The sequence below is a fragment of the Melospiza georgiana genome, chromosome 20 (assembly GCF_028018845.1).
Source record: "Melospiza georgiana isolate bMelGeo1 chromosome 20, bMelGeo1.pri, whole genome shotgun sequence".
Lineage (NCBI taxonomy): Eukaryota > Metazoa > Chordata > Aves > Passeriformes > Passerellidae > Melospiza > Melospiza georgiana.
Window position 1 is genome coordinate 5,336,857 of NC_080449.1, and position 25,531 is coordinate 5,362,387.

At 49.0% G+C, this 25,531-nt stretch overlaps 1 protein-coding gene across 1 annotated transcript in view; it reads right to left on the reverse strand.

Moving 5' to 3' along the window:
- Positions 1–25,531, reverse strand: part of ASTN2 (astrotactin 2) — a 360,946-nt gene that overhangs the window by 216,405 nt on the left and 119,010 nt on the right. Inside the window, exons 6-7 of the mRNA XM_058038034.1 lie at positions 13,866–14,012; positions 34–201 (exon numbers count right to left, since the gene is read on the reverse strand). Coding sequence (XP_057894017.1) covers positions 34–201; positions 13,866–14,012 — 315 coding nt within the window. The remainder of the gene's footprint in view (positions 1–33; positions 202–13,865; positions 14,013–25,531) is intronic.

The window sequence follows — 25,531 nt, forward strand, 5'->3', positions numbered from 1 at the left end:
CCAAGGGTTTCCCTTTCCGCCAGCTTCCCTTACCTGTGTCCTGGTCACAGAGCTGCTCACAGGCATCAGTGGTCCTCTGTCCACAGAGATCTCTCACCCAGGGGGACGTGGCATTGATCTGATAGTACAGGGACAGCTTGGCTGGGTTCAGCCAGTCAGAGATGTCCAGGTAGCTCCCCTCACTCACAACGAAGCTGCTGCCTGTGGGGAATGGGGAAAAAAGTGTGTTAGGTGAGTGTGGAAATCTGAAAGAAAAACCCCTAATGTGCATTTTGGCCCAGCATCAGAGCTCTGCACTCTTCAGGAGCTGCTGTGATGACAAGACCTGTAAAATAATAATGAGTTCACTGTGTGACCGTGTTCACAGGGGTCTCAGGTTGAGGGAAGAGACGAGGATCTGACTCCATGTTTCAGAAAGTTTGATTTATTATATTATGATATATATTACATTAAAACTATACTAAAATAACAGATGAAAGGATTTCATCAGAAGGCTAGCTAAAAATAAAATAAGCAAGAATAATAACAAGGACAGCTGTCTTGGACTTTCTGTCTGAGCCAGATGAATTGTGATTAGCTATTAATTACAAACATCCAACACAGACCAATCCCAGATGCACCTGTTGCATTCCACAGCAGCAGATAATCAATGTTTACATTTTGTTCCTGAGGCCTCCCAGCTTCTCGGGAGGAAAAATCCTAAAAAAAAAGATTTTTCATAAAAGATGTCTGCGACATCACTGACAGTTGGTCCCAAAGAACTTCATTTGACCATTTTTCTCCACAGCAATGTGCTCCAGCAAATGGACCACCAGCTCCTCTGCCCTTGCACTACTGGGATTTGATTCCCAGGTCTCTGCAGAAATGAGGACCAGTGTAATTATTCTGATCTGTAACCAGAGCATCAAGGAGGAATTGTCCTGGAGGCACCTGGAGCTCAGGGCACAGGTGGGCAGCAGCAGCAGCAGGGCCTGTTCACCTTTTGTGGAAGGTGAGTGGATTGGCCCAACACACAACTTCTTGTGTGAGTTATCTCATACCAGACACTCCCCCACCCTCTCCCTCCTGTGAGTTACAAGCGAATTCCTGCCAAAAATATTTTCTTACAAAATCTTATGCTTCTTTATTTTGTGAAATGTATTTTTCCCCACTGGCATCTGGGAATATGCATCATCTAATTAGCCAAATAGATTTTCAGTTCAGCCCAATCATTTCCTTATCTAACATCTGAGGCCCAGCATCGCTTGGGGGATTTTGCAGGCACAGAGGTCCTCATTAACTCTGATCTTCAATTACATTGATTATAAGACTGCCTCCATAACAGTGCTGCACAGATCAGAGAGGAGCCAAAAAACCTCTGCCATTAAGTGGCGTTTTGCAAAACTCACCATGGTAAAAGCCTCTAAAAATGGGGGAGAAGAAACCTGCAAGGAGGAGTGGGCAAGGGGAACTGCCAGGTAGTGGAAAGGTGGCTGTGAGATCCTGCACTAAGTCTCGCAACGTGGGCAAAATTTGCAACCACTGTCTGAATGTTGAAATCCTTCTCAGAGATTACCCAGGGATAGCAAGTCTACAGATCCAGGGCCTGTTGTCATGAAACTGTAAGGCTTATGGCCCTTAGTAAAGGACTAGGACACCATTCTTTGAAGCACCAACTTACTTTGATGAAAGCCAAGAGATTAAAAAAGCAGGACAATGAGCCTGCAGCAGCAGCCACCCCACGTGAACCTGCTTGAACACAAACTCTGGATCTCCTTTTGAAGAGGATCCCTGATGCTTAGCAAGAGGGAGCTCTTCTCACCCTCATCCTGCACCGCATTAGCCATGCAAAGGATAAAACAAGCAGAGCCTCGAGTCAAGCATCCCGGTGAGTGACCTCATTTTCAGGCATCCCAAGATCTCAGCACCAGCCAAATCCAAGCCCTAATTTCCCATAAACTTGGGTCTTTGACACTCAGAGTGTTTATATACCATAAACACATTCACAGACACATGTCTACACTCAAAGCCAGTGGAGGCTGCCAAGCTACTGACTGCTCAAGCAAATGAGAATTAGACATCAGAGACACAGCAAGGCAGGAGCTGCCCCACCAAGGCTGCAGGATACATCTCAATCAGACACAAGGCAGCAGTAAATCACTGGGTAAACCCCCCAGCACCACTGCAAAGCAGATAAACACTGAGCAGAAAGAAGTTTCTCAGAGCCATGTGGTTTTATCCCCTAATTATTCCTTTCAATGAATTTTTAAAGATAGCCTTACATACCAATAACAACAATTGCTGGCTTCTTTTCCCAAACAGAAATGCATCCTGCACCCTTTGGGAGTGTTTACTATTTACATGTAGGTGTCTAAGTAGTAACCTGTCAATTTTGTTTTCCTCCTGATTTCCGCAGCTCCCTAATAAAGAGCAAAGCTTGGGAAGCACGTAGGGTTGTTTTGAGACTCAGCTACAGACAACTCCCTCTGCACCCAAGGACCGAAGAGCAAAACCAGCAGCTCTTGATTAAATCCCTACTTAATGAACCCCACTTCTGGTTAAAATACAGCTTGGAAGTCACAGAAGTAAAGCCGACACAAACCAGACACGTCATTGGTACCCAGAGGGATGAAGCTGGCAGAGGATCATGGTCCAGGATCTGCTCGACAGGCAGGTGGGTGATGGAGGGGTGACCTCTGGAGATCCCCAAAATGGAATCATTCAGATGGAAAAGACCTCTCAGATAATCAAATCCCACTGTTCCTCTGCCAAGGCAACCAGGCCATGTCCCCTGGTGCCGCATCCACATACCTTTTAAATCCCTCCAGGAATGGAGACTCCATCACTGCCCTGAGCATCTGCACCAGGGCTGGACAACCCTTTTCTCTGAAGAAATCAGAGAAAACTTTACATTCAACCTAAAGAATCTTTATATTCAACCTAAATGTTCCCTGGGAGAAAAGGCCAAACCCCACCTGGTTCCACCCTCCTGTCAGGGAGTTGTAGAGAGTGAGAAGATTCCCCCCCAAGCCTCCTTTTCTCCCTCAGATGCTCCTCATCAGACTTTTGCTCCAGCCCCTTCTCTGGCTCCAGGTATTTTGAAGATTAATTATTTTGATTTTAGTAAGTCTGATTGAGAAGTCATCCTCATTATCAGGTTTTTATGGGGGTTGGTTTGTTTGTTTATTCGAAAAGCAGCAGTGAAAAGCTCTCAATCCAAAAATTCAGGCTCAGTGCAAAATGGAGGTTTTTCTACCTCGGTTTGAAAAACCCAAACCCAGGCAAATTAAAGGTTTTAGTTTCCTTCCTCCTTTACCTCCTTCCTCCCCTTTCTTTTCCTCCCTTTCCTTCCTCAGAGGAGGGAAGGAACAACTTCTAGCAAGGAAACTTCTCACATCTCTGAAGCGGAATGTGTGGCAAGGTTTTGAGAGACATTCACAGACACCTTCATCACCTTCTCTCCCACTGAAAACACAAACAAACAAACAAACAAACAAACACCCCAACCTTGATCCCTTTATAGCTTGCCTGTGAAATAAATAACAGAAAAAAGGCACTCTACAAATATTTTGAAAGCTAAAATTCTGATGATTTCAAAGCCTTTTCACAAAATTTTTCTCTTCACTTTCAAAAAATCCACACACAGAAAACAGTTTTTCGAAAGTCACCGTCGTGTACATATCAAAACCACCTTGAAAAGCTCAGGGCACGTTGAGGAACAAATCCTTTTAGAAACTACCAAGAACAAACATTTTTCCAATCAAAAGCTGTTTCAAACACCTTCAGCTTGCTGGGAACATCAGCTGGATTTGTTTTCCACAACTCCAATCTCTGGATGGCGGGAAGGGAAGTGATGGGGGACTTAAGGGTGGTGGAACCCAGTACAAACCAGCCTCCTAAAACCCTCCTCAAGGACCTCATACCCTTCTAAATCACCTCCACACCCGGTTTGAAGCCCCCCTTCAGCTGCACTCCCCAGGGCAGGTCCCAGCACAGACACTCTGAAGACACTGGAGGGATTGTCCGCCCTGCTGTCCTCACTGCCAACCTCTCAGCTGTCCTCCTTGACACAAATTTCAAGCTTCCCACTCAAAGCCTTGCTGAAATCTCCCTTGAATGGAGATATTTAGGTCTCAGGTAAAGCAGCCATCAACCAACCAAGTGAATACAGAAACAAAATGACAACTCTGCACCCAGCACCACCTCCAGGAACCTCATACCTGTGGTGTTCACATTTTCTGGAAAAAATCCCTTTGCCCAGGATTTTTCTCCTGGGAAGCTGAAAAGCCTCAGAGAAAAGGAAAACAATTCTGATCTCATTTGCTTCTCCTGTGTTGTGCTCGTGTGGAATGTGTTTGGAGATTGTTCACCCACAGGTGATTTTTCCATTGCATTCTGCTGGGAGTTGTTTTCACTCTTTGGCCAATCAGGGCCAAGCTGTGTCAGGACTCTGGAAAGAGTCAGGAGTTTTCATTATTATCTTTTTAGCATTCTGTAAGTATCCTTCCTGTATTCTTTAATACATTTAGTATAGTATTTAATGTAATATAGTGTTATAAAGTAATAAATCAGCCTTCTGAGCACATGGAGTCAGATGCCTCATTCCTGCCTTTGTCGGGGCATCCCTGCAAATACAATACCCCATACCAGGACATGTCCCTCAAATGCTGTTGGAATTACAAGCCAGCCAATGCCATGGAGCAATGTGGTGAACACCAGGACACAGCTCCAGCCCCCTCCCAGCTCCACAAGGTCCAGCAGCCCCCAGGGGGTTGATTTGTTTGGGTTTCTGTGCATGTGTGTGTTTTCCACTCCCCCCATTCGCTCCCCAGCGCTGATCAAAGCTGGGTGAGTTAAGGCAGCGTCAGAAGTTCATGTCTCTCATGCTGGGGTCTCCTTCAAAGTTCAGTGGAATTGCTTAAGCCCTGACAAAAGAGGCTTGAAGTTTTGACATTTCAAAAATCATTTTCAAGAACACAACAGGATAAAACAGCTCAGAAGAGATATCTAACAAGGGAAAAGAACAAAGCACCCAAAAGGCAGCCAAAAGGGTTTGGCTTTTCCTTTCTCTTTCTTTTCAAGGCAAAAGATCAAAATATAATTTTTTTTGAAGAACATCTATTTATTCCTCCCTATGCTCTTTTTTTGTCATCGTTGGTCCATTCACTGTTTCTTGGCCAACAAAACTCCTTTTCATCTAAAATTAGTATTTTGTGTTGGGAAGCAATGGGAGGTCATACTATAGGTTGCTATTAATGTATCCAGCCCTATGCTATCATACAGCTCTAATCCTGTTACAGATAGTTTTTTATAAACACTAGAGGAAAGATGATCCCTCTGGCTTCATTCTATAGGTACAAAGAATAACCCTATTTGATTTCTTTAGAAACCTTTTTTTCCCCTTGTTAAACTTGAAAGAACATTGCCCAAAGAGACAACTCCTCCCCTATCAGCTCTTCCCCTTGATCAGCTCTCCTTATCCTGTCCTGGGCCCAGGGCATGGAAACTTCTGCTTCTGAAATTTCTCCCAGAAAATGCCAAAGAGCTGCACAGACTTTGGGTGCCCAGGACACACGTGTACTGACTTAAGCAAGGAAATGTGATTTGGGGCAGGACTGCACCCACAGAGTAACACAGTGCTCAGCTTAACCATCCCTCTCCTGCCCAGTGCAAAACCAGGTGATTTGGGGATAATTTAAATAGTTTTAAGTCAAACTCTAAGTTCGATAGTCTAGTTTGAATCCAGGGACAGCATCACACCAGGTTAAAATCCAAACCAACCCTCCTGACTCTTTTTTTTTAACTATTTCTCTCTTTGAACAAGGTGAATTTCTTAAACAGAAAGTTATGATAGAAACGTTATAAAACAACACAAGCCTATAGACACATCTTTCATTCAGTCCTCCCTCAGCTGAAGCACTCATAGTTTATATCTCACAGTGCTTGACTCCAGGGTGTATTTTCAGCACATGAACTGCACCCATGGGCTCTCACCCAACCCAATGATGATCAAACCTGGAGACCTCCATCCCCTTGGAACACCATTAATCCTGCCAGAGCTTTTCCACCCTGGCACAGCAGAAGTCAATTAGCAGTACATGTCTGTGTGCAATTACAGCTCAAAGTGGCACCACCTTTCCTGTGGGAGGAGCAGGGCTACAATTTAAGTGTTAAATTACACTGCCTTGATCATTCTGACAGACGCTCTCTTTGGGTTTTCTTGTCAGTCAGTCTTGATTTCTCCAGGGCTGAGCTCCTGACAAACAACAAATGCATTTATAAGGCAGGTGATGGCTCAGCCAACTTCTCCTAAACTTAAGCAAGAACGAATCTGCCCACCCTGCCTTGTGGTCAAGTCCATGCTGCCATGAGATCTCCCATGGCAGCTTTAGACAAATTGTGGAGGTGTTGGTAAGAGCACAGCTCTGTCCTCAGAAGCCATCTGGGCCAGCAGTGGCTGAGACAGAAATGAGACTCCTCAAAAAAAACCCAAAAAAATCTTCTTAATGCTCTGCATCTCCCAACTCCCACGCTGCAGCCTGGGGCTCTCTAACAGTGATGCTCTCCAGATATCAGAAAAGGGTTCAGGGAAATCCAGCCCAAATCTGATCACATCACAAAGCGCAGAAGAGCTGTGATAAGCTCGTTGTATGAATGCAGAATTCAATGTTTGCATCTCCATCTGTGGGAGGGAGAGCAGGTTGGCTGATCAAAGATGTGCCATCCCTCCCAAAGCAGAGGGTAAATGATGTTGGTAAAGCTCAGCAGGTGCCCACCCCTGTGGGGAGGGGGCATCTCTCAGGATTCGACACTTCTCAGCTCTTAAGCACCTCCTGCTTGTTGCAGACACCTTTTATGGAAAATCCTTTCCTTAGGATTTTTCCTCCTGAGAAGCTGAGAAGCCTCAGGAACAAAATGTAAACATTGATTATCTGCTGCTGGAGAATGCAACAGATGCATCTGTGATTGGCCCAGGTTGGATGTTTGTAATTAATGGCCAATCACAGTCAGCTGGCTTGGACTCTATGTCCGAGCCACAAGCCTTTGCTATCATTCTTTCCTATTATATTCTTAGCTAGCCTTCTGATGAAATCCTTTCTTCTATTCTTTTAGTATAGTTTTAATGTAATATATATAATAAAATAATAAATCAGCCTTCTGAAACATGGAGTCAACATTCTCATCTCTTCCCTCAACCTGCGACCCCTCTGAATACTGTCACACCTGCTGACACCGTCCAAATGCCAGCACCAATCCAATGCCAATCCAACACCAATCCTGCTGGCTTTGCTCCAGTCAATCCTGCAGAGGAACATTTGGCTTCCCTGCCCCAGGAGCTGGGAATGCCTCTCTCAGGCACAGGGCTGGGAAGCTGGGCAGCAGCTGAGCAGGTTCACCAGCCTGTCAAAGGCACGATAAAAACATGATGTACTTCAGCCTCCAGAAGCTGATTAGTTCTTCATGCAAAGAGCGTTCGTGCTGTAAAACCGTCTTGGAATCCCTTTGATCCACGCTGATACAGTTCATAAATTGATGTTAATATTTAGAGTTCATGTCTGGTAACACTGCAGCCATTTGCTCACATTTTCTTGCCAGGGAAGCAGACACAGGAGCAGGAGTGAGCTGTAACACAGGCACCGAGGTGACCCTGCTGATTACGAGCTGCTGGAATAAAATGCAATTTGTAAAGCTGCCCCCAAACATGGCCACCTTACATGAAACACACAGGGCCTGGAGCAGCCAGACGTGACACTGAGTCTGCAAGAAAGTGTTGCTTCTGTCAGAGCCCTGACCCAGGTCTCCAGAGAGCAAAAAACCCTGGGAGGAGAAAACAGCACAAGAAAAGAAATATTTTAAACCAATTCCTTCTGCTGAGTTCAGACTGGAATATGGATCTGGGAACAGCTGGTGAACATGGGAAACCCCAAATTCAGAATCTTTCTGAAAGCCTGAAAAGATCACAGCATCACAGAGTCCTTTGGGTTGGAAGGGACCTTAAAGATCATCATGTTCCACTCCTTTCCCACAGATAGGGACATCCTCCACTGGACCAGATTGCTCAGAGCTCCACCCAGTCTGACCTGAGACAGCTTTGAGACCAGATCTCTTTCTCCATCCTGGTACAAACCTGGGGAGCTTCACCTGAAAATCAGAGAGTGTGTCCAGCTTCTTCTTGCTGCCAAAGGGGATGGGGCACAGCCAGTCCCCCACCTCCCATGGCTCATCTCTGTGTGAGCACACATACAGCACATCCTGAGTGCCCTGAGGGCACGAGGCAATGCTCAGTCACCTCCAAGAGCTGCAGAAGATTGAGCAGGAAATGTCAAAAACAAACAGTTTAAACCAACACATTTAATTAAAACCAAAATGAGAAGTTGTTGTGAGTCCCAACAATTGCAGTCAGCAGAGCAGTCTTCAGGGAAAATTAACACAGGCTGCTAATAGCAGCATCCAATTCAGCAGCATCTTGGAAGAAACAGTGGTGGGGGAAGGTAGGAAATAATCTGCAGATGAAACAATTACTGATCAGCTGCGTGGCAAGGACAGCACGGCTTCGCTCAGGCAGGCAGACACAGATGCACAGAGATTAAAAGAATAAACAAAAAGCAGCTCCCTCCACCTCTCTCTGCCATCTTGTCAGATGCTCCAACACAAAACACGGTCTTGAGTAGAAATTCCACTTCAGCTGGCCTCTTGGCTTTGCTGGGTTTGCTCTCAGGGCAGCGTTCATCCTGCCCTGTGGGAAGGAATCCACGCTTGCAGGAGGGACAGAGCCAACATACGGGCAGCTCATCAGGGTGGGGACACTGCCCACACCATGCTCTGATCCCACAGAGGATCCCTGCCTGCCCACCCCAAGCTCTGTGCACCCCTCTACACCCATACCACAGCCCAGCAAGGTGCAGAGGGATCACCACAACTTCCCTGGCACACATCTCAGAAGAAGAGGGCAGAAGGCTGCAAATGCCCTGAAATGTCTTTGACAAAAACCTGCTTTATGCCCTTTGCTTTATTTCCACTTATAAACCAAAGCCCTACAAGCCCCTCACTAAAGGCAGCTCCTGCTTCCCTCTGCACCACTGGAGGATCTCACCCACCTCTCCCGCTAAAGTACAAACATCCACCCACACCGTATATAACCTCTCACAGGCTGTAAAAACGGGAAGCTTTAATTGATACTATATTTCATACTGTTGTGCAGCAAGGACGTACTCCAGGCTGAGCCCTCCAGAGTATCTTCCTCCACCCTGCCTTCCCTGCAAGCCGTTCCCATTGCTCCAGCTCTACTTTTTTGAATTATTACCTACAAGAAAAAAACAAAGCCAAAAAAACAACTATTGAATGTAGAGCTGAGTGGCTCCCATATTCATAAGAGGTTTTATTACTCAGATGGAGGGACTCTCTTTCCTTTCTTCCCCCCCTTTGACACAGCTAAAGGGTCCTCTAAATAATGCCTTGCATTTCCATATCCTCATAAAAGCCACTACAGTTCTTTCCATAAATCTGAGGCACCTCTGAAATCAGAACAATTCCTCCTGCTCAGCACGGGCAGGGGCTGCCTCGAGACACAAACCCTGGAGCAGCAGAAGGGAGGAGAGGATGCTCCAAGCACTGTGTTTGAATAGAGAGGATTTAGAGGCACCAACTCGTTTCTGGGAAGCAGGAGGCCCCAGCCCTCCCCACCAGCTCCTGGCAGGCTCTCCTTGATCCAGCTGCTCCACGAAGTGAAGGCACAGCAGCTGCGCAAACCAGGCAATAACTGCTCAGCGGGGAGCGAGGCAGGGGCGCCCCATCAAATGAACAAAAGGAAGAAAACAAACCCAGGGAGAAATAAGGGCAATAGAGACAGGCTGGTTATTATAGAACTGCTGCTTGGAATATATCCTCCCAGCTTGGCTGCCAGTTGGCTTCTGGTGCCAGCCCTTCCCCTCCCCTTTCCCACCCTGCCACTCCAGCAGGCTCTGGAGCTGCTTTCTCTAACACCATTCTTGCTGCAGCTCCTCTCCAAAGCTGGAGACATTTGGGGAGGCTTCCCCCCTCTTTCTTTTCTTGGCTCTGGCTGCTGGCACGCCAGAACTGGCTGGCATCTATTTAAAGTTTCCTTCAAAGCTGAGTTCTCATCATCTAGGAGAGCGATTTCTTTCAGCCTCTGCCTTTGTTTGGCTCCTCCTGCAGAGGTGCCGGTAGCAGCTCCGCTTTCAGCTTTTCCTTGGCTCCTGGTGCCTATTGAAAATCCCACATTTCAAAAGGGAAGGAGAGGGCACCACTCCCTCAAATGGGAACATCTCCTGTGAATGCACCATGGCTGCCTTCTCTCAGAGCCTGGTTTATCACCCTGTGCAGCCCCAAAGGGAACAGCTTTGGGAACTCAGACGATTTCAGCGCGCGCAGACACCCGCGAGACGCGGTGCCACCGTCGGGTGCCACGCCAGAAGCTGCTGTAAGACTGATCAAAGCTCCCAGACTCTGCCAGGCCAAACACGTCAGCTCTGTTGTCACCTCGGTGCCACAGGGATGCTGATGCCAACCCCCTGTAAAAAACCACATTTAATCCCCCACAGGAGATCTCCAGGGAGGAGCAGGTCCTTTCTTCTCCATCAGCATTAAAATGCAGGTGCTCAGCCTTGGCAAACACATCCGGCCACACTTTTCCTGGGTTTCACTGAAATTTCCCAGCCCAGCTCAGTTCTGTGATGTCTTTAAATGCTTTGTAATATTTTGCTGCCAGTTGGGTGGTGCCTTGGGATTTGTTGTTATTCAAAAAGAAGGGACAACTTTAAGAGCTTTTTCTCTTCCCAAGCAAGAGACTGTCATCACATAAAATGCTGAGATTTCAGGGAAAGTGATAGCCACTGCAAAATGTCTTGGCTGCTTCTGTGCGAAGAATTTGACTGTTTCTCATAAAAAATATTTAAAAAGTTTTCGCAGTTTGTAATTATATTTTACAGTTTCATTACAAAGCTCATTTTAATTCTTCTCCAAACCGTTGTTACCAGTCCTCTTGCCACTTTCTCTTCAGAAAAGTCATTAAGTCGGGACTGGAGATCATCCCATTTCCCCCAGTTTCAAGGATATTAATCTGCTTTATTGGTATTTCATTGTCATTTTCATTCGAGTGTTCCCTGCATTTGCATAATTTGCATTGCCACTCCTTTCCTGGTGACAAGCACAGGTTCAGCTTTCCACTTTCATTCTGCGGAGTCTCTTTGCATAGGTTCAGCTTTCCACTTTCATTCTGTGGAGTCTCTTTGCATTTTGTTTATTTTCTTTTTCAGGAACACTGTCTTTCCTGGGTCAGAACCACAAGCTGGGGGCAGGATGCTGAGGTCCTGTGTCCATCCCTGCCTTCCTGGTTGACCTTCAGCAAGTACCAGAACCAGTGTGAACTCCCAGTCCAAGTGCTGAACTGTCCAGTGCCCATTCCTAAGGGACACAGATTAGCATTGGAGGAACCTAATACCCCAAGTGCAGGAGTTTCTGTTCTCCAGCTACTTGGAACTATCTGTGAAGATTTCAAATGCTCATGTGTGGCTTGGACAATCATTAAAACCTTTTAGAAACAGGTCAAGGTGTAAACAAATCCCCTGTTTCAAATCCCTAAATCACAGAATGGTTTGGCATGGAGGGGACCTTAAATATCCTCTTGTTCCAACCTCCTGACATGGGCAGGAACACCTTCCACCAGACCAGGGTGCTCAGAGCTCCATCCAAACTGGCCTGGAACACTTCCAGGGATGGGGCATCCACGCCTTGATGTTATCTTCATGTCTCCACTCCACTGAACTCATGCTCAGTTCCTCCAACGTGTGAACACAAACTAGATGCTCTCCTCCTCTTTCCTACAAGCTGTGACCCCTGGGCTGTCCCAGCTACCCAGAGACCACTCTTAGCAGGGCTAATCTCACTTCAAACACACTGGTGACTCCCATTCTGCAATGGGGTGATGATTTCAACCCCTCTCCACTGGTCCCTGCAGGTCTCATGCCACTGTGTGCTGTCGCAGACATCTTTTGTGAAAAATCTTTTCTTGAGATTTTTCTCTCTTCTGAGAAGCTGAGGCCTCAGAAACAAGATGTAAACAATAGTTATCTGCTGCTGTAGAATGCATCAGGTTTTGTCTGTGATTGGGCCATCTTGTATGTTTACAATTAATGGCCAACCACAGACCAGATAGCTTGGACTCTCTGTCTGAGACACAGATCTTTATTATTCATTCTTTTCTATTCTTAGCTAGCCTTCTGAGGAAACCTGTCCTTTTTTTCTTTTTAGTATAGTTATAATGTAATATATATATAACAAAATAATAAATCAAGCCTTCTGAACATAGAGTCAACATTCTCATCTCTCCCTTAACCTGAAAACCCCAGTGACCACTGTCACAGTGTGTCTTTAACCATCTCCCTCTCCCCAAAATAACAATCCCCCAAGAGCTGCTCTCCATTCCAAAGCTCCCAAGGCAGGGGGCTGTCCCAGAGCTGGCTGCACCAGGACAGCCCAACAGCTGGTGATGCACTGGCTGCATGCAGCATGTTTCTGGCAGAGAGAAAGTGCCCCCTCTGCATGCCCCAAGCAGTGAGACGAGTGCAGGAGCTGAGGAATTGGAACCGACTGAATAATGGGTCCTGTCTGCTGGAAGAAAATGAAATTTGCCCTCATGTTACTGAAAACTTGCACTCGACGCTCACTGCACATTATAAAGAAAAGGTCAGTGAAACACAACAAATGCAAGGAGCCCAGTTGGAGAAAGCAATAAATAGTGACAGCAGCACTTGTCTAATTCATCAAAGCATCTGTTCCTTTGCTCAAACCCCAGCAATTTCCCTCCATGCTGCTGCAAGGGCTGGGATGAGCAGCTCTGCTGCTGCAGGACAAAACAGCTCTGCTGCTGCCTGTCTGTGCAGCTCCCAGGGCTCCTCAGCGAGTTTGGAGGAGAACAGAAATATCCATCAGACACAATTAGCACCAATGATAACAACGATAATATTAATTGACATGACTGAGATTTTGGCCTCAGGCTCGCAGATGTGCTTGTGGAAAGGGAGATCCCTGCAGTCAAACACAGCTGGGGCATTCCTAAAGAGAGGAATCTCCATGTCCCAAACATACCCAGAGGGGAAGCAGGAGGGTGTGGTCACAGAGAGCAAGGCACAACTTTCCCAGGCTGGGGAAGGCTGTGAGAGGATCAGAGAGAAGAATAATAAACAATTCTTATCTTCACTTGCTGCACCTGTTTTGAACATTGCAATGTGTTATGGAGATTTGTTTACCAAAGGGTGGTTTCTTAATTGGCCAATGGTGATGGTGTTTGGATGGATTGACCAATCTGGTCTGACTGTATCAGACAGTCTGTAAGGGCGATGTATTGTATATTTGGGGTGCCCTGATGAAGGAATGATGCATCTGACTCCATATTCTCAGAAGGCTAATTTATTACTTTATTATACTCTATTATATTAAAGAATACTATACTAAAGAATACAGAAAGGATACTTACAGAATGCTAAAATGATAATAATAAAAACTCGTGACTCTTTCCAGAGTCCTGACACAGCTTGGCCCTGATTGGCCAAAGAGTGAAAACAACTCCCAGCAGAATGCAATGGAACAACCACCTGTGGGTAAACAATCTCCAAACACATTCCACATGAGCACAGCACAGGAGAAGCAAATGAGATAAGAATTGTTTTCCTTTTCTCTGAGGCTTTTCAGCTTCCCAGGAGAAAAACCCTGGGCAAAGGGATTTTTCAGAGAATGCGAATGCCGCAGCGATGGGTTTCTTAACAAGTATAGTATAATAAAGTGGTGGATCAGCCTTCTGGAATCATGGAGTCAGTGCTAATTATTACCACAACAGGAATGCCATGCCATGATTAGGAGTGTCTTACCATCAGCAATGAAGTGCTCGGGGACGTGGAGCGTCACCTTGACGGTCAGTGGGCAGGAGAGCTGCGAGCCGCACACCACGGCCAGCACGCAGGAGCTGACCGCGATCAGCGTCAGCGCCGTCTTGTTCACGGGGCTCTTCATGGAACCTGCAAGGCACACACAGCCGTGGGTGGGTGGGTGGGGGGCCAGAAGGGAAAGCTGCACCCAGGGCTTTGTCAGCAGAGGCAGGGAGAATCAGCACGGGGAAGGCAGGCATGGAGAACAAGGATGGGAGATCAAGAAGGGTCTGCACGCCCCAGGGTTCCCATCACACCTTGTTTGGCACGGGGTTTCATTCGGCTAGAGGAGGGAACCTCTCAAAAAAACCTGCTCAAAGCCCTGTATAGACTCTGCCCCGGGGAACTTCTCCCTAGAATCACTCATCACACCAGCAGTGCTCCCCTGCTGAAACCACCATCACTTCTTGTCAATATTGGTTGGCTTGGCAACACACTGTGAAACCCTGTGGGGCAGGACCCGAGGTGGTTAGGAGAGCAGTGGCTGCTCATAGCATGGGTCAGGGGCTAGGGTCTACTATGTGATAGGAATGTGCTTGGTGTGCCACTGAGAGTTGGATATTTTCTTGTAGGTAGAGGCTCAGTAGGAGCACAAAGACATAGGCTTGGATCCACAGAATCCCCGGGTTGGAGCCTGCACAGGGGATGCTCCAACCTGGGTTTGTAGGACAGGAGAAGTGGCTGATCTGCTGGAAAATATCTCCCATCACTGAGACCAACAGGAGCAAGTAAATTGATTATTTATGAAGCGTCTTTCCTTATGCATGGATCATCTAAACAGCCATCCCACTCCTATTTCGCAGCTTTACTGCCAATCCTGCTACCTCTAGGATAGCTTAGTAAGGAGAGAACTGGTAGAGTGAGGAGTGAAACTGCTGGTATTGTGGAAAATAGGGCTGTTGTGGCTGTAGAGATGAGTTGGATGAGAAGGTTGAATCACCATCAACAGCAGCCGGGTGGGACAGGATCCCCAGGATTCATAGGGAATGTGGGGAAGTTGTGAAGCACAGGGAGACCTGGCTGGCCCAGAAGATTCAGCTGCTCTTGTTGGATGCAGACTGGGAATGTCAGGTGGGAATGCCGGGTGTCCAAATGAGACCCTCTCTACTGATGGAGATGACCATGAACTGTCCCAGACTACCATCAGGTCTCCACTGCCCAAGCAAGGAGTGCTTGGAATCTGCATCCTTGGGGCACCTCTGATCCCCCTGGAGCTGGGAGCTGCCCCATTGCTGCTCTGACTGCACTGCATCCTCCCTCATCCAACACTTTGTGGCAACACCCAGCTCTGCTCCAAGATAACAACAAACACCTCACAAGGTTCCTTCTCCAGGGCTTTGGATGCACCACTTGGAGAGTGTGTCCATGGCAAGCAGAGGGCACAGCCCAGCAATGAGCCCAGAGGCTGCACAGCCCATTCTGGTGTGAACTGACATCACCCAGCTGCTGGCAGAGCTGCCCACAGCCCTGCTCAGCATTCAGGTGAGGACACCTCTTGATTTTTGGAAGCAGCCTCTCCCCACTTGCACCCCAGCCCTCGTCACCCCATCAGCAAAGTGAGATTTAAAAATTATCAGTTTGAAAACTGAATTGGAAACGGATCCAAGTCACCCCTTGCACACTCTGTGATTTGCCTAAAGCTCTGCTGGAGGTGCTGGGGCCAGGGCAGGACCTCAAGCTCAGCACAACCTCTGCTTCCCCTGCAGGGCACCAAGCCCCACCACAGCATCCCCAGGCTGGAGCCTGCACAAGGGATGCTCCAACCAGGGTTTGAAGGACAGGAGAAGTGGCTGATCTGCTGGAAAATAGCCCCCATCACTGAGACCAACAGGAGCAAGTAAATTGATTATTTATGAAGCATCTTTCCTTATGCATGGATCATCTAAACAGCCATCCCACTCTTATTTCGCAGCTTAACTGCCAATACTCTGTGCCCCTCACCTTGCAATCCTCTTTTTCTTTTCCAATCTTTATTCATATCATCAGCATAAGTTAGCACTTCCATGGGAGGCAAATTCCTCCTCTTGCTGGGCATACTGTGCCTGCCACAACCCCTGCTTGGCTAGAAGTTATGACACGAATGTAAAAAAGTAAAAAAGAGGAGGAGAAAAAAGGGAAAAAAAAAAAAGGAAGGGAAAAAAGCCCCCATGAGGATAAGTGGACGAAATCAAATATACAATGGACCAGACAACGCTGGATTTCACCCTTATAAATCACCTTTCAATCCAGGGTCTTAAAGTGCTTTGCAACCATTAAATCATAAATCCCTTATGAGTGAGACAAGTATTATCCCCTTTCCACAAAGAGCCCAAATCCCAGGTATGATGGCAGCTTTCACCAAACTGCAGCCAGAGTGGAGCTGCTGGAATTAGGATTTCACATCCTCACTGGACCATGTGGCTTCTTCTCTCCCCATGACTCAGAGGAGAGCAGCACAGGGGCTTGGAACAGCAAAAATCCCTTTACAGTTCCATGAGTTTGAGCTTGGCTGCTCAAGGAAAGGGACAATTGCTCCAAGTCTCCTGTAACTCCCTTCCCTCCTGCACTCTCTCATTTCCATCACTGCTAGTCACTGACCTCTTCAAGTGCCTCATGTTTGGTTTTGACCAACTGAACCAAAACAAGGGGGCTTCTGCTCGAGCTGAAATTGGGTTTCCAGCTCAGCTCTTTATTGTTCACGACCAGTTAGCTGCCAGGTTTCAAGGGAGGCTGCTGGAAAAGCACTTAAAGAGAGGGACTGGGATTTTGTTTTCCATCTCTTTCCCTGCTCTGCAGACCACTGATGCTCCAGCATTGCTGTGCTGCATTTAAACATCTATCTGGAGATGATCAGCTTCACTCCAAGCCTTTAAAACCACAAGCAAATGTGTTTTCAGCAAGGCCCAGCTAACCAAACCCACCTCAGCAGGTTCTCCAGGGCTGCACCCTGGTCCAAAGGTGACACAAACTGATCCCTTCCTTCTTCAGCCCAGGGAAAGAATCCAAACCCAGCTCGGTAGCTCAGGCAGCCCCAAACAAACCCAATGCCACACAAATGAGAGGTTGGCCTGGCTAAGCCTGGGCTTTCCCTCCTCTCCTTGTCATCTCCAGGCTTTCAGGGAAGTGCCCAAAGAGCAGATTTGAAACTCCAGGTGCACCAAACAACCTGGTATCAATGTCCTTTCCAAGAGGAGGAAGCTGGGTGGGGAATACAAGACCTTTATGGATGGTTAAGAGCTCCAGCACCCAAGAGAATCCTGGTTTGGGTCTTGTGGGGTTCAAAAAGCCCAGGAGGAAGATGGTAACCAGGCATGGCTGAGATTAAACTCACTCTCCAGATCTCTCTCCCCTAATAAATGCTTCATACATTAAGATGATCTTTCTATATGTTTAATCAAAAATGCTTCTGGGGTTCAAAAAGCCCAGGAGGAAGATGGTAAAGATGAAAGATGGTAAAAAGCCCAGGATGGAAGATGATATAGAGGAGATCTCTCTATATCTTTAATCAAAGATGTTTTTGTAGTGTTCTGAGAGGTTACAACAATGTGAGTGGATTTCCAAGTGCTCACCCAGGCAGTTTTGGAGGGAAAAACCTGGACCATGAGGATTCCCAGGGAATCTGCACCCAAGCAGTGGGCAGGGCACACCCCCGGGATGAAAAATAGGAATAAATTACTTCTATCAAGAGAGAAGCAACTTCTCCCCACAGCCCACAAAATCCAAGGAGAGAGAAGCAGAAAGGAAAAGCAAAGTGCTCCATTTCAGGGCAGAATCATACCTGACATGCTCCCTCTAATTAAGGGTGGCTTAATTACACTGGCAAACAAGAGGAGGCTCCAATGCCGTGGTCAGAAGGACTCTGGCCACCACCACCATCCCCACCCAGGATTTTTTTGTCTCCCCTCAAACCCCAGTGTAAATTATCCTGGTGAGGACACGAATCCCTGCTCAGAAACCGCTTGCAAAGCACCACATTCCCCCGAAGATTTTGCACCTGCTGCAAGATGAAGATAAATTCAAAGGCACTGGTGTAAACACTCAGCAAACAGCCCCTCCAAACGCACCGTGTCTCCTTTGAAATATCATTTCCTCGTGCATTTAATTACTCACTGCTTTGTACACTTTCCTTTGCCTGCCCAAAAAACAAGGAGGGGGGAAAAAGCCCAACAAAACTCTGGGCTCAATTCTTCTTAATATTGCCAGTGCTGCCTAAATTTAGGGGGGAGAAGAAAGGAAAAAAAAAAAAAGAAAGAAAAGAAAAAAGAGAAAAGGTGTGTTCAGAACACGTATGGATTTATGAGCAACACAAATATCCCGTGTTCTCAGTAATACGCTGTTTCTAAATCAGGCTCATAAATACATGCTTGGGAGATTAGTCTATAAAAAAAAAAAAATAAACTTTAATTACCCCCTCTTTATCAGCACACAGCCCGTGGTGTTAACCATATGTGGGTGTTAAACGCCAAGTGCTTTGCAATCTTCCCCACCCCCCGGGAGACAATGGCATCGCAGGGAACGCTCTGTGGCCACTCGGATATGGAAATGTATTCCCAGCTCCCGAGGAAGAGGGGCTGGGGAGAACAGCGAGTGCTGGGAGTGCTTAGCAACCCCTGCCGAGCTGCGCTGCATGCACAGCACCCAGCTTGGGGACAGCAGCATCCCTGGGGGACAACAACACCTCTAGGGGACAGCAGCATCCCCTGGGGGACAGCCAGCCCAGCCCAGGGACATGAGCATCCCTGGGAGACAACAGTACCCCTAGGGACAGCAGCATCCCTGGGGACAGCCAGCCCAGCCCAGCCTGGGGACAGCAGCACCTCTGGGGGACAGCAGCACCTCTGGGGCACAGCCAGCCCAGCCCAGCTTGGGGACAGCAGCACCCCTAGGTGCAGCATCCCTGGGGGACAGCCAGCCCAGCCCAGCCCAGCCCAGCTCGGGGACATTAGCACCCCTGGGGGACAGGAGCACTTCTGAGACAGCCAGCCCAGCCCAGCCCAGCAGCATCCCTGGGGGACAACAGTAGCCCTAGGGACAGCAGCACACCTTGGGGACAGCCAATCCAGCCCAGCTCAGGGACAGCAGCATCCCTGGGGGACAGCAGTACCCCTAGGGCCAGCAGCACACCTTGGGGACAGCCAGCCCAGCTCGGGGACATTAGCACCCCTGGGGGACAGCAGCACCCCTGGGGGACAGCCAATCCAGCCCAGCCCAGCTTGGGGACAGCAGAACCCCTGAGGACAACAGCATCCCCAGAGGACAGCAGCATCCCTGGGGACAACAGGACCCCTGGGGGACAGCCAGCCCAGCCCAGCCCAGCTTGAGGACAGCAGCATCTTTGGGGGACAGCAGCATCTCTGGGGGACAGCAGCCTCCTTGGGAGACACCCAGCCCAGCCCGGGGACAGCAGCATCTCTTGGGGACAGTGGCATTTTCGGGGACAGCCAGCCCAGTCCAGCTCAGGGACAGCAGCATCCCTGGAGACAGCCAGCCCAGACCAGCCAAGCCAAACCCAGCCCAGCTCGGGGACAGCAGCACCTCTGGGGTACAACAGCATCCCTGGGGAGAGCAGGACCTCTGGGGGACAGCCAGCCCATCACAGCCCAGCCTAGCTTGGGGACAGCAGCACCCCTGGGGACAGCCAGCTCATCCCAGCCCATCTGACACCCAGGGATGCTCCCAGCCCCCGGTGCTGTGCCAGAGGAATGGGGCTCCCCTAATGCTCCACGGTTCTGTTGCAGCAGAGGCTCGTTAATAGCACAGAGCAGCGTTTCCAGGACAGCCTCACACACAGACACGTCCCCGGGTGTCCTACGAGGGACACGTCGTGTCCAATCAAGGCAAACGCCAATTAAGAGGAGCTGTGGCTGCTGGCAGGAGGCTCTGGACATGGAGCAGCCCTGCACGGGAGGGAGCAGTGCTGCCTGCCTCCCCTCCTGCCCTGCAGCCTCCTCTTCCTCAGCAGGATGGTCCCTCTGGGGGATAGGATGGGAAACAGGGATGGGATGGGAAATGGGGATAGGATGGGAAATTGGGATGGGAAACGAGGATGGTAAACTGGGATGGAAAGGGAAATGGGGATGGAAAGTGGGGATGGGATGAGATGGGCAATAGGGACAGGAAACGGGGATGGAATGGGAAATTGCGAAGGGAAACTGGGATGGGAAATTGGGATAGGATTGGTAATTGGGATAGGAAATGGGGATGGGAAATTGGGATGAGATGGGATGGGAAATTGGGATGAGATGGGACAGGATGGAATGGGATGGGAAATGGATTGGGATGGGGATGGCAAATCCTCCTTCCAGTCAGACACAGCTCTGCTGCACCCTGACCCCACCAAGCCTTCACACAGTGCCCCAGAGCCCCTTCCTTCTAAAGCAGAGGGATGTGGGTGCAATGAGCCCCCCAGGCATGGGGTGAGACACAGACAGCTTCCATCACACACCATCTGCATCACACCTGGTCCCAGCCTCTTCCTGAGGCGTCTTCTCCACTGCAGTCCTGACAAATCCCAGTGAAGGTGCCCACAGCTCCAGCCCAGCTCTGGCTCGCAGCCTGGGCACTGGGCAGCCTCCAGCCTGATGCCAGAGCCAGCAGGATGTGGATCAGCCCTCAGGTGGCAGCTCTGCTTCCCCTGTGTTGGGGGAGAGCCCTGAGGAGCCCCTCCAAGGACACAGAGGGTGCACAGAGGAAGGGAATGAGGGAAGGAGGAGGAGAGGCAGCACACTGTGCAGCAGAAGGGTGAGATCAGAGTCGCTTCTGGATTTATAGAGGATTAGATCTTGCTGAGCACATGCTGAATCAGATTAATACTATTAACATTTATGAATTATCCTCTAGCAATTAGCTGAGACGTCCTCCAGCACAGCACAGGGAGGAAAGGCAGCCCTGGGCTGTGGGTCAGGGGGAGGAGAGTGCCAAGAGTGGCTTGGGCGCTGTGGGGAGGGTGGGCTTGGGCAGCTGGACCCCACAGCAAGGTCAAGGGCTCATTGACCAAGCTCCTGTGCATCCCAGTGAGCTCTTGTGCTCCTCCAGCAGCCTGAGCCTCGGCTCTTGATGTGCTCCTGGAGTTACACAGCCTTATGTACTGAATAAATGCATTTAATTCCTCATTATACAGCTATTGGTGGTGCTCCCCTTTGCTCTAGGGCATTTTGCTGCAGCTGGCAGGGAGAACTCACCAGCAAACTCCAACCCAGAGCAGGAAGGGGGCAAAGGCAAAGCCTTGAAGGCTGGGCAAGGAATGAGCAGCTGAGGAGAGAGGGGGAAATACAGATGAGCAAAGTGGCACAGGCTGAGATGCTGCTCCACCAGCCCCATCAGCATCAGGGTCACCACGGGCAGATTCTCCTGCTCACACATCTTAAACCTTCTGGCACAGCAACGGGGGGGAAGAATTTGTGCAAACTCAATTTGCTCTCCTGGCACTGCTATATTTTCTTTGCATTTCTCTAGGCAGGGACAATTAAAATCAATGAAGTCAGTTTTGCTTTCATGTTCTCTGTGCTGAATTGGTTGAGATAAAATCACATTAAAGAAACAGCTACATATTTAAAGGTAGATATTGCCTGCACTGGAATTTTCTTTCATGAAAATCAATGAAAGCACTTCTCCTGGAATTAAGGCCCGATCTTTTTTTTTTGTTTTACACTCCAAATGAGTCCCAATTTTACAATATACAAGCACAAAGGCAAATCTGAGTGGAAGGTTTCATTTTAAGTAGAAGAAGGGAAAGCAATTTTCAATACAGTGTAGCAAAAACGTTATTCCTACAGGAAAAAGGGGGGAAAAAAAGTAATCATTATCTGTGAAATAGTTTGTGTTGAGTCACAGCCCAGGGAGGATTGTGCTCAGCGAGTGAGGGCTGGGCAGACAGATAAATTGATTTTAGAAACGAGAAGGAGGCCAGGGTGGCAGGGAGAGCTCAGGACCTGGCAGGAGATGTCCCAAGGACTCAAGGACTTATTCATCCTGGCTGGACCTTCACCACACTGCCTGCTGTCCCATTGTCACCCCGCAGGCTGAGCTGGGATTGGGGAATTGGGCTGCAGCCTCCAAAAAAAAAGTCCCAAATCATCATTTGCCTCCATCCACTATTATTGGAATAGATGCAAACTGACAGAACAGGATGAGAACACAAATCTCTGCTCTGCAACAGCTCCCCATGCTCAGGGCACACCCCTCCGTGCCTCAGTTTCCCCCCTACAGCCGAACATCACACGCGACATCCACCACCCTCTGCAGCCAGGAGACAAATCCACGCTGCCACATGAATCCACAACCAAAAGCATCTTCATTTTCCAAGCAGCTCCAGCCCTCTCCCCCCTCCTGCCTGCATCCAGCTCCGTGTTTATGTTCAGCTTCCTGGGAAACAAGAGGCTCGTTACCATGCGGAGGGCGACAGCAGAGCGATTAGTGAAATTTGTTACCCACATGCTCTGAACAAAATTAAATTAAAAGTGCTGCTTTGCTGTCAAGATAAGGGCCAAGCCGGAGAGATAATTTTTCACTCTCAAACACTCAATTACTCGCTGAGGCTGTATCAGATACAATCGGAAAATAAATAAATAAATGGGAAGACCCGCACTGCCTCCAGGAACAGATGTAAAAGGCTTTATCTCCAGTGCAGTCCAGGGAAGGTAAAGTGCCTGCAGCTCCAGCAGCATTTACCTGCAGCCCCTGGTGCTGCCCAGCTCCAGCTGCCAGCAGCTCAGTGTCCCTGGAATGGGCAGGAGCAGGAGTGAACCCCCACACCTGTCGCAGACATCTTTTATGGAAAATCCTTTCCTTAGGATTTTTCCTCCTGAGATGCTGAGAAGCCTCGGGAACAAAATGTAAACATTGATTATCTGCTGCTGTGGAATGCAACAGGTGCATCTGGGATTGGTCTCATGTGGTTGTTTCTAATTAATGGCCAATCACAGTCAGCTGGCTCAGACTCTCTGTCCGAGCCACAAACCTTTGTCATCATTCTTTCTTATTCTATTCTTAGCCAGCCTTCTGATGAAATCCTTTCTTCTATTCTTTTAGTATAGTTTTAATATAATATATATCATAAAATAATAAATCAGCCTTCTGAAACATGGAGTCAGATCCTTGTCTCCTCCCTCATCCTCAGACCCCTGTGAACATGGTCACACACACCTACAGCCACCAGTGATTAAAGGAGCAAAAAGGAGGCTGGAGCAGCCCCAGCCCAGCTTCCCTGCACAGCCAGAGTCCAGCAGCAATGCAGAGGGACTCAGGATGGGTTTATGGGCTGTTGTAGTGCCTCATTGCTCTGCAGGCAAAATAAGCCATCATGAAAAAGCACCACATTTGTTCACGGGCTGGAAAAGCAGCATCCGTGACGGAGAGCAGAGAAGGGTTGGGAATAAGGAGCATCCCCCACTGCCCTGGACATCACAGTGTGAGCCTGGCTGTGGTGCAGCCTGCAGGGAGGGAGGGACCCTGGTGCTCTGGGGCATAAAGACAAGATTTTTATCATGAAGGCAACTCATTCCTGAGATCTGGGGATCTGCAGGTCCCATGGGAGCTGTGGTGTCCCCTCTGGGCTGCTCTTTCCTGGTCTCACAAAGAGCAGCACAGCTCTATGTTCCATGAACCAGCTGGGTGTGCACCACACAGGCTGAGCTGTCCGTCTGTCTCTGCAGGGAGCAGCTGTGTGCCCCTTCCTGAGGAATCCTAACATCTGTGTGTCCCTTCCTGAGGGATCCTAAGGGCTCTGTGTCCCTTCCTGAGGGATCCTAAGGGCTCTGTGTCCCTTCCTGAGGGATCCTAACAGTTCTGAGTCCCTTCCTGAGGGATCCTAACAGCTCTGTGTTTCTTCCTAAAGAATCCTAACAGTTCTGAGTCCCTTCCTGAGGGATCCTAAAGGCTCTGTGTCCCTAAGCAATCCTAACCTGTCCATGCCATGAGCTGACCACATGAGGAGGGGATGGACACAGGGCTGCCAGGAAGGGAGAAGCATCCCCAAGGACAGACAGACAGCCCCACACACAGACAGACCCATTTTTCCCTCGTGCCCCTGGAAGCAGCCCAAACTGACACGTTTGCTTTATCCCCTTTTGTCCCCCCTTGATTGCCAGCAGCATCTCCCCCAGTTTGAAGGCGAGCCAAGCCCAAGGCAGAGCAGGGAGGCAATTCCCTGAGGAGCATGGAACAGTGGGGTGATGTCCTGCCTGCAGCATTCCCTCAGCTCCAGCGAGGCCAGAGGCAGCAGCAGAGAGAGCAGTGCCCAAATTTCATTCTGCACCTCGTTTAGTTCCCCATGAAATAATAACTGCCTGCTGCCTCTGGAGATGGGAGAGGATCAAAGCCAAGCTGCCTCATATGTAGTAGACTCCGAATACCTAATATTCCCTTATAAAAGGCCTTGTTTTAACCACCAAATACAGAGGCAGATCAAAGCTCAGCTTCTCATTTCTCTAACAGCCCTCAGAAGGCTCCGCCAGGCAGCCCAGCACATGCACATACGGGGCTGACACCAATCCAAGGTACATAATTGAACTCTGCTAATTTGTCAAAACCATCACTACGTGCTGTGGAAACAGCCAGGTGCCTTGTTCACAGAGACCTCAGCTGAGGAGCATCCCAAAGTCATGCCCAGCCTACCCTGGGGCGCAGGAGCATCCCAAAGTCATGCCTTCCCTTCTCAGGGGTGCAGGAGTATCCCAAAGCCATGCCATTGCTTCCCTGGAGTGCAGGAGGAGCATCCCAAAGCCATGCCCTGCCTTCCCTGGGGTGCAGGAGCATCCCAAAGCCATGCCCTGCCTTCCCTGGGGTGCAGGAGCATCCCAAAGCCATGCCCTGACTTCCCAGGGGTGCAAGAGCATCCCAAAGCCATGCCCTGACTTCCCAGGGGTGCAAGAGCATCCCAAAGCCATGCCCTGCCTTCCCTGGGGTGCAGGAGCATCCCAAAGCCATGCCCTGACTTCCCAGGGGTGCAAGAGCATCCCAAAGCCATGCCCTGCCTTCTCTGGGGTGCAGGAGCATCTCAAAGCCAGGTCACATCCTGCCTGTGACCAGGGAAACTCAAGGATGCACAGTCAGACCTGGAACTGAATATATTTGCTGAGCACAAGGCAAACCCCACCCCAGAATGAGAGAGATGGAGCAGGAGTGGAGTTTGTGCTCAGGGCTCTGCCTCCTTGCTTTAGGGGGATTTTTGCTACTAATATTTTCCTCTCAAGCTCAGAGTGGGAGCTGACTGAACACATCCCACCCTGAAGCATCAAAGCTTTGATACTGCCCTGCTGGCCAGCAGGGGATGTGGATTCACATCCTTCCAACACTGTCAGGGTCTCTCTTACAGAGACTCAGCACTGGTGGAAGGTGCAATAACCCTGGGGACAGGAGCCACGTGTGCACCCCAGCCAGAATGCAGAGAGGTTCCCACAGCTCCTGCGACTCCCAGGGGAATGGGAAAAGGGAGCCAGCCCCCACAGCAAGCACAGCCTTGCAGTGCACAATCCTGATGTAAATAGGTTTGCAAGAAAAATCTGGTCCCTGGAAATCCTCGAGGAGTCAGTGTTGAGGGTCAGCAGGAAGGAGCAAACCTTCTTGGAGACCAAGCCTACTTGGGGAAGTACAATGGGGACTTTATGCAAGACAATTCCCTCAGTTCGCCC